The following is a 10,062-nucleotide window of genomic DNA, read 5'->3' as shown; positions in this document are numbered from 1 at the left end:
CCGAAGCGGGAGATTCCGATAGCGATAACCCCATTAGGGGACGCGGGGCGCGTCGTGACTTTGTGAACATCAGGTGCGGGTGGGCCGGTTCCACCGGGGTGGGAGCCCGGGAGGAAGGCCATATTTATCCTTCCGTCCGGGCCGTTAGACGAGGGGAGATGCGCCGAGATTTGTCGTCAATCGTACGTGACGCGAGGGGAGGGGAGCCCGCTGTCCTTGCCGCTCTCGCCACTGTGAGAACGACGACACACGGCTCACTCCATGCTACACGGCCAAGGTCCCGAATGCCTCGGGCGCCGGCCCCCGGAGCACAGAGGGACCCCGTCTCACGGCCCGTCCTCAGGCTATCGTTGAGGACGGGCGAGGGAGGTGCCAAGAGTGGAAGCCAAGAGGGGGAGGGAGGAAGAGGGGCCTGACCACCTCTGTCTCAGCCTCGTACACAACCAACCACGGTCAAGAACGCGCCAAAAAAAAGCCTGTACGAAAGGGGGAGAGGCAAGTGGTGTAGCGCCGCCGCCAGACAATGCCTCTGCCGGTCATTTTCACGATGACCTGCGCAGGGTAGTCGGGCTGCCCGACAAGCCTGGGGTCCAAGTGCGGTACCACCTCAGGTACTTTCTGCCGGCGCCTTGTCAGTCACACCACTGCGTAAGCGGTCCGTACATGGTCGACCCAGGTCTAGCCTATGACTCAGACGGTGTCGCCGTGGTTGCTGACGTCGTCGGCGCCGCAGGTGCGGTTCGCCTCTCTGCGGGTGTCGTTGGACGGGGCCGCCGACGTCCCCCGAGGCAGGGTGTAGAGGCGAGGGGCGGTGGGGTCTCTGTTACAGAGGGCCCGCCGCTCAGTTTCCCCTCACTCCGAGGGGGCGAGAGGACCAGACGAGGTGCTCTCGGAGGGCTCCTTCGCCTCGGCCATTAAATTCGGCCGAGGAACGGTGATTAGACAAACTAATTCATCTGTTCGTCCCGAGGGACGTCTTCCGGACGACCAAAATTGGATTAGCCAATTATTTGGACGTCTCGAGCGCCGTAAGGGGACAGCTCTATGCGGAGTGTGTGTGCCAGTAGGTATTATTGTGGTACTTCGCGTCATATTGCGGAGTACACCCTGTCGTGACGTGTGTGGAGGTGGGTAGAGGCTCGCACATGTGCGGAGGTACTACTGTCGGCGCCACCTTGTGCGTCGCACACCTCCAAAGGAGCGTCGGGAAAGCTGAGTGCCGTCGCTCCCGTTACCGACACCAGCAGCGGTTACTTGCTGGTAATGTCGTGTATGTCTCTTCGGTCTTCCCCTCTACTTGCATAAGGGTCCACTGCACGGGGTAGCCTTCGCGGGCGTCGCGGGCGTCGCGGTACCGCGTGCCCCGAGCGACGTTTCGGACGACCAAAATTGGATAGCCAAGTAATTGACGTCTCGAGCGATTAATTCGGCCTCGACGGATGATTAAGTACAACTAAGTGGTCGTGCCGAGCAAAGTCTTCGGACGGGCAAAAATTGGAGCCAATTTTTGGACGTCTACGAACGCCGTAAGGAGACAGGCTTCCTATTGCGAAGGATGTGATGACACCAGTATTATTTGAGGTACTCGCGGCAAATATTGCGGAGTACACCCGCTGACGTGGTGTGGAGGTAGGTAGGGGACTCGCACATGCGCGGAGTACTACTCCCAGCCTCACCTCTGCGTCGCCAACCTATCCGGGGGCGCGCTTCGGGCATAAGACCAGTGCGGGTGGACCACAACGGAGAAGTGCGGGACAACATTTGGTAACTACGGATAATACGAGACAGCAATTATGACGGTCGTCCCGAAGGCACGATATCGGACCAAATATGTGAGCAGCCAATTATCGTAAAGTCTCACGTACGATTCAATTTTCGGCCACTGACGCGCTGAATTAACACATAATCATCTATCGATCCAGCGACGTCTTGACCAAAATTGGACAACCAAATTAAATTGCATGATACTACCGAGCGCCAGCTAGGAACGACAGCTCTATGCGGAGCATGAGTGACCGGAATTATTAGTGGGTACTCGCTGGCATAATATTGCGGAAGTATACACAGATAGAGAGAAGATTAGAAAAAAGTAGGGTAGGGGACTCGCACACGCGCGGAGTACTACTTCAGCCTCACTTTGCGTCGCACACCTCCCGAAGGAAGCGTCGGAGAAGCGGAGTGTCCCGCACCGTAAAAAACACCGTTACCGTAGTTATCTCTACGGTCTTGCGCACCAATTACATCGGCATAAGGTCGACTCACGGGGGTCGCCCAAGAAGAAATGCTCGTGGTCCGAACGACAAAGTTCTTCAACAAAATGGATAGCCTTAATTACATTGGGCGCCGAGCGAATATAATTCGGCAGTCAGATGAGTGATTAAGAAAATCTGTCGTAAGGAGATCATAGAGGATTAGAGAAAAAATATAGAACGTACTAGAAGACGAAAAAAAAAAAAAACAAAAAAAAGAAAAGAACAAACAATAAACAATAAAAGAGAGATAGATGATACAAAAATAAATAATATATAAGAGAAGATAAACATCGAGACAAAATAATAAATAGCCGGAAGACAACAAGACGTGAAACAGAATGATAGAAGTAAGACTAGAGACGCAAAAAAAAAGAGACTAGACAATAAGTAGCGAGAAGATAACTAAACAATATAATACAAAGGACAATAAACAAACATACACAAAATAAAAAAGAGAAGAAAAGAGAAAAAAGCAGCAACAAGAAAGAAAAAAAAAAAAACAACCAAGGTAAACTGCAACATAATAGAGTGCTACAACACGAGGACGAAAGAATCAAATAAAAAGAGTAATCACCTGTCGTCGCACAACAGACATACCTAGTCAATAACTACTCGTCAACAGGACTAGTCTGTAACTCCTATAGCAAGGTACGCAAGCGCCGACCACCACTACCGACAACCGAGCAGTGGTAATTTGGTAATGACGGATGAGTGTCTCTTCGGAGAGGGGGGTCGTCAAGGTAGCTCTAGTGTTACCTATTGTGAAGGACAGTGCGTCCCTTATGTCACAGAACGCCGTCCAAAAATGGGAGGCGATAAAAGATTTAGAGGAGACAGGAACAGCACGTGCGACAGGAACGAGATTCCCAACCGCCCGTGCCGACGGAATCGCCGAGTAGAGTCGCGAGACAAGACACGACATAATATGTCTCTCGCGGAGCTAAGCCACATTTGAAGAAAACGCTGTATGCCAGACAGTGGGTCCAAACACTCCGACAAAGTGTTCCTAAAGAGGAGACAACCCACTAGGGGCCATGCTTAAGTAGTAGCGTGAGGTGGTCTCTATAAAGGAGAGAAGGAAGGTGCCGAAAACTGCCAAGACTCCTAAACACCTCACCCTTCCTATAAACGCGACAGACAGTAGAAACAGATAGGGGGACAAGCAAGATAAAGTAAAAATAAACCATCCCCTACAGAGGAGTAAAAGAGAGACTGTAGTGGAAATAGACCCACAGGACAGACACTACACTCACTGAGTCCCTCTGTCGACCGCAGGAGGAGGCCGGAGAGCCGTAAGCGCTCTACGCCGGGAAAAGGGGAGAATATCCTCCCTACAAGGAAATAGGAGACTGTGTGAAACATGCCTAAACCGGACCAGTCTCCTCACTGACGCAAGTCTCCTAGGTCGACCCGCGAGAGTACATGAAGACAAAGACAACTGTGACGTGCTAACTCAGACTGCGACTAAGGGGGAGAATACTAACGACGCGTTTTATCCACCTAGGAAAGCAGAGAGAAAGAGTGTCGCTAACGGCCATACATAACAAGGGTCCGGAAGTGAGGCACGCCCTATACTATCCGTAGCAAACGATACAAGGTAGTCCTGAACACTACGGCGAGTAATTGCGTACCGGCTAGACCGTCACCCACCACTACATAAAAACGTCAACACAGACACCGAAGATAACGATAGGCCACGCCTAAGAGGTCACACCCGCGTTGACTGTACGTAACATGACGAAGGGGTAATTGCGCTTATCGCTATCGAGGAATCCTCCCGCTGTGTATATGCTATTTATCCTTGACTCCCAATGGATGACATTGGGGTCGAAGATAACTGCATTTACCGCGTCGGGAGATTCGCGACCCGCGGGTGACAAGATGCTATTATCGACTTCCCTATTATCAATAAATCCAAATTCACTACCCGTCTTACGGCCGAGAAGGATATAAATATGGCAACTTCATCCGGGCGACCTCCCACCGTGATGGAACGATCAACACCGCAACCTGAATGTTCACAAAGTCACCGACGCGTCCCCCGCGTCCCCTAAATGTGAGTTATCGCTATCGGAATATCTCCCGCGCAGGTACATGAGTATCTAATCGAACAGCCGAAGTCGTCAATACCATTGGAAGTCAAAACTCACCATCAACGTGTAATAATTTGTCAGTTGATATAGTGATATTAACATTTACTTTGTCGGTTTATACCGTAGTTGAGAAGAGACAGAATTATCACAAGCGACGAATCACATAGACTGTTTACAACGTATTCGTTGTTGGAACGGTGGATAAAAAACACCGCTTCCGTTATGCCTCCCTGATAAAATAAAACTTATAGTATAATAAATATCATATATTTGATAAAATAGAACTGTCCAGCATCAGTAGCATGCCTTACGTGGTCACTTGTATAGGTTGAGGTTGTTCTAGGCTGTTGCTTGGCGTGGCGAGAATATTGCTCCACTTTCTCCGGTCCCCGAGATTGGGCTTCCAGTAGCTCTGGAGAGAGCTTTCGCACCTGTGGCCACTAACGGTCATAATTTCTCTGCTTTGTTTCAAGAAAATCAGAAAGCTTTTGAATGGTGGTACTTTTCCAGTTGGTCTACCTGCTCTTCACGTAGCTCTGCATGTCGTAGTTTAGGTGCTTTTTTTTTCTGGAGATAGGCACTGCTCAATCCACTCCTCCATACTATAGTAAGACCCCCCGGAGGTCGAAGTTAATCTTAAATGTTTCCATTTTATGCTTTGTAAGTTTGTTTCGTAACGGAAGACATTTAAATATATTTATAAAAACTGACAAGTCAAATCAAGCAATCTGATTGGTCGATAGCGTTTTTGCGGACCTCTTTGATTACAGATTTGAAAACATCGTTGCTTGCTTTAAAAGTAGCACAATTCATTATGTTAAACCTTCAAAAGTATCTAGATATCCCTGCCCTAATGCCAAAGGAATTGCACACTGAATATGTTTTGCCGTGTGATGTCTATGTCTGGACCGCTGCGTCAAAAAGGAGGGCTTCTGCCCCGTTACTTCTCCGCTGCTTTCTTGTTCCAGTATGAAAAGCAACGGTATACTTTTCAACGGTATACTGTTTTTCTCAGACGCGGAGGGATACTGACTTGTTGTGAAAAGTAACTTACAATTCTACCCGTGGTATACGCTCAGTATATCACGGCTAAGAACCAATCAGATTGCTTGATTTGACTTGTCCGTTTTATAATCTGAAATAGACCATAATTCATCATTCTAGTGGCTATGTTGATGCCAATACTTTACTACTTTTATTTAGTTATGATTTTCATGTAGGCCTTTTTATTGTATTTTTGCAATTTAGTATTGCTATTTTACTTTTAGCAGAGTACTTTTTCTACCACTGCATCCAACTCAATGTAATAGCAATTATAAATTGATATTATTAACGTCATGCTACGTAATACATATGTCACATATTCTGTCTTTTTAAGAGGATATCAGATTTAGTTTAAAATCACACTATTCATTTTCTAAAATAAGCATGTTTTAATCCAGTTACCAAAGTGTCTGTATCATATTCTATCTCACACTGTCTTTTTCCCTGCTTTGATTTTTAGCTCAATTTGTTTGTATTTCATGATTAAGATATGACTGTCATTAATCTCTATTATTGTGGTAACTCGTTTGCATTAATGAGTAACTGTTTTATATGTTATACTTGTTTTATTTCCTTGTATTTTATGTCTTTCTTTCTTTCTTCCTTTTCCTAATATTTATATATTGCTTTTGTATTTGTTTTCTTATTCATTTAACTCTCTTGCAACATTATATCTAATGCACAATTTTTTGCAAAATGTTGTCTCTTTTTCTATTATGTCTAAAGTGTATTGTGCATTTTCATAGGAGCCTGGGATTTGCATTGCCCAAACTACACTGTAGTTATTGTGCATGTGAAAGCCTTTGAATGCTGGGATATATAACCAGTATCTGTGTCGCTCACATCCCAGCTAAAGGCCCCAACATGGGAGCCCAAACAGACCAAATAACTTTTTTGGTTCTGTCTGGTGTGTAGTTTTGTCACAGGGTGGTGGATGGCCTGTGTGGCAGGGAGCCCCCCCGCAGGTCAGAGCACAGCACCACCTGGAGCCCGGAGGAGTGGCTGCAGCTGCTGGACTCCCTGAGCGCCTTCTACCGCCGGGCAGTGGGCAGCGACAGCTCCGAGAAGGAGGTGAGAGCCAGGGGTGTGGGACTTCTGCTTGGGGACTGAAAAGGACGAACAGCTGACTTTATTTTCTACATTTATATGGCAGATCTTTACTAAATTATTGAACTCAGGTTGGAGCAATTTTTCTTAGTGGCCAAAGTGTGGAGCTACAATCTCCGTGACAGTCACCTGATGTCACCAGGCCAACAAAGTCCTTCTATTGACTTACATTGTACATTCTTTGTTGACATACGTCTGTGCATCTGTATGTTCCATGCCTTTAGAAGTTCATCAAATAAAAGCTTGTCTTCGAAATGTATTATTGAATTTAATGAATGAATGGAAATGTGATTTCTTTCAATAAGCATTTTACTATCATCGGAAGAATCATGAGTAATAATAGATTATGAGGGACAATGAATGAAAGGCAACCACTGACTGTTGGTATTTCAAGTCTTCTCATTGAGGTTATTATATAGCACATTAAAGAGGCTTTTGAAAAAGTTGTATTTGTGTTCATTCAGTTTGTATGATGAAGACCTGAAGAATGAATGTTTTCTATAAATAATACAAATATGAAACGGTTTTCTGGCACAATATAAGAATAAACAAACTCATTGGTTGCACAGGGCTGTCAGAACATCCGAGTACTTGTTCTCCAGAGTCAGCCCATTTTGGTTTCATTTGGCCATAATGACCTGCAACGCTTTATCCAGTTCTCAGTATACCTCCATGCTTTATACAGCAGAGCAGGATGCTGGCTGTGGTCTCAGCTCTGTTTCTCGTGCAGGTGCTGGGGGGGCTGGCAGATGTTGGCAGCAGCCATGCTGAGGCGGTGCTGAGCGTGCTGAGGGCCAGACGGGAGGAGATCCACCACGCTCTGCTGGACAGAACCAACTCCATCTCCTCCGCCACGCTGCAGGACTTCGACTGGCAACTCAAGGTCACTCCATGCTTTATTTGTAATTTGTATTAGCTCTAAAGATTCATTTGAGATGCAGCTCAGCACTGGTAGGTTGTTCTCGTCATGGGGGTGTGACTTTTTGCACAATCGGAATCAGAATCAGTAACAGGTTTATTACCAGGTAGGTTGACAAGTACGAAGAATTGGCAGTGCATACATCAAAGTAAAACAAAAATTAAAAAACACAGAACTTTTTAAAGAAAACTATAATAGGGCGGTGGTGGCGAAGTCGATAGGGACTTGGCTTGGTAACTGGAAGGTCACCAGTTCAAGTCCTGGAAAGACCAAGTGCTACCGAGGTGCCCCTGAGCAAGGCACTGCTCCCCGGGCGCCGTTCAAAATGGCAGCACACAGCTCCTAACACTAGGATGGGTCAAATGCAGAGAAACAATTTCCCCACGAGGGGTTAATAAAAGTCCATCTTATCTTATCTTAATAACATTAAAAAAATAAAAATAATAATGTAAAATAGAAAAATTAACAAAATAAAGCAGTATTTACATTGAAATAGAATGATATAAAATATGTGCAGTAGAAAAAACAGATATTGTCAACATTGTTTGCATTAATGTAATGTATAGAGTCTGCATTGTGACAGGTAAAGTGTCATGAATGCATTTATGACTGCCTGAAGACCTACAGCATATTATGACGGCTGCCTGTGGAAACACAAGTGGTGCTACAGAGAAGAACCAGTTAAGCACCAGAAAAGCACAAGAACAGATCTTGAACCGGAACCGGTTTGGTGGAAAAGGGGCATTAGAAGACAAGTCTCTCTAAAGTTGACCCCCTCCCCTCTGTGCCCCCCCCCTGCAGCTGTCCCTCTCCAGTGATAAGATCTCGTCCCTGCACACCCCTCTGCTCAGCCTCAGTCTGGATGTGAGGGAGGACGCAGCCCTGCGCTCCGTCACCATGGAGATGAACCGAGAGGAGTTAAACACACTCATCAGTTCCCTAGAGGCCGCCAACAAGGTAATCTTATGAATCAATATGATGATAAGGATTTTTCAATTATTTGGGGACAAATTATTATCTATAATCTTTGCATCAAAAATAAGAATGATTATAAAATAAATAAAGTTCTTCTTCACTGAATTTAGTGCATTTAGTTTTTTCCCTTCTGCTTTTAGTTGTATACTGGGCTCAAGACTTATTTTCTGCATTGGTTGCGCCTAACTTTATGTCATCATTATATACAATTTAATAAAAGTACTGTACTTGTATTACAGCTTAGAGGAACTCGTACTCGTATTTCATTTTTCTTTCTTTACTTTATACTAGTATTCCACTACATCTAAGAAGCATACATGTTCCTTTTCACAGCACTACATTTTTCCTTTGATTCAGATGAATACTACAACATTTAAAACAACTAGATAATCATTATGTACTATTATAGATAAAAGTACCAAGCAGTAAAAAAAAGTTGTTAAATGAGCTCTAACTTCACCAGCTGTGATGTGTGTGTGATAATGTATCAATAATTATAATCAAATAATTGTACAAAATGAGTACATTTACTTTTGGTTCTTTAATTCAAATTTGATAATAAGACTTATGTTCCATAGAGTAATATTTAGAAAATGATAGTGTCTTTACACTTATATTGATGTCAATACACCTTCTACGACTGAATATATTACATAATATGTAATAATAAATAGTGTTACTGTTACTCTATTACTCTGGACTGCAGCCGCATCATTCACCTTGTAAGTTTCACAGTCGGTCATGTTAATTTATTTGTGGGAAGCAAAATCATTTGTGATACATTTTCAAATACATTATGCAGCCCAATAAGGTGTTTATAGATGCCAAATGTTCCACAGTAATGGAGGAGAAACACTAGGTGGCGACATTGTTACAGCATGAAAACAGAGCCGCACTATGATTAAAGCAAACACTCTAGCCTCATCCCAATACCCCTCCTCGACTCCTCCTTTCCCTCACTCGCGTCCCTTCCTTGCGTCTTAGCTCCGCCTCCATAAGATGCGAGCGAGAGACACGAGGAGGAGACGCGAGGACAGAGGAGTCCTCAGGTATTAATTGGGATGTCCTCGTTCACTCAAACGTCACTTTTAAACGACGTCTGTTAATGATGTGCGCAGCTGTATCCCCTCTCATGGGGCTTAACTGAATAACCCTTTAGAACCGGCCCATTTGTTGTTAAATATTTATTTAAATGAATGAATCTTTCTCTTGTTGGTCAAGGAATTCAACGTATGATGGTTGGTCCTGCTTTTGTGTTCCGTTTTGGTGTGAAATGTAGCCTTAAAAAAATATATAATTATAATAATGTGAAAGCCTTTACTCTGAAAATGTGTGTCCTGTAGATCCCCACATTCACCACAAACCCACATTCAGGACTGGGAATTTTAAATAATTTAACTCCTGAATATCTTAACACAAAACAATAAAAATAATTTTTATTTTTTTCAAGATTTAGCCATTCATGAAATGGCTTTCTTAATAGCTATGTTTTAGTGACGTTCAAGATCATTAAACATGACTTAAATTGTTAGTATAACTGTTACAGCCGCTGCCTTCCTGGGGCTGTTAAGGCTGTTAAACCTGTTTGTGTGTGTGTGTGTGTGTGTACACATGAGCGGCGCAGTTCCTCCGACGTCCCGCCCTCGCTGCATCCGAAGAGGTGATTGGATGA

At 44.6% G+C, this 10,062-nt stretch overlaps 1 protein-coding gene across 1 annotated transcript in view; it reads left to right on the top strand.

Annotated features, from left to right (window-relative positions):
- The window catches only part of commd8 (COMM domain containing 8), a 10,949-nt gene extending 2,535 nt beyond the window's left edge, over positions 1-8,414 (top strand). The window contains exons 2-4 of the mRNA XM_010794626.1: positions 6,305-6,460; positions 7,227-7,379; positions 8,217-8,414. Of these exons, the coding sequence (XP_010792928.1) occupies positions 6,305-6,460; positions 7,227-7,379; positions 8,217-8,384 (477 nt within the window). The 3' untranslated portion in view covers positions 8,385-8,414. The remainder of the gene's footprint in view (positions 1-6,304; positions 6,461-7,226; positions 7,380-8,216) is intronic.
- The last annotated feature ends 1,648 nt before the right edge of the window (positions 8,415-10,062 follow it).

Source organism: Notothenia coriiceps, unplaced genomic scaffold (assembly GCF_000735185.1).
Source record: "Notothenia coriiceps isolate Sejong01 unplaced genomic scaffold, NC01 NC01_scaffold00037246, whole genome shotgun sequence".
Classification (NCBI taxonomy): Eukaryota; Metazoa; Chordata; class Actinopteri; order Perciformes; family Nototheniidae; genus Notothenia; species Notothenia coriiceps.
This window is presented reverse-complemented; position numbering and strand designations above follow the sequence as displayed.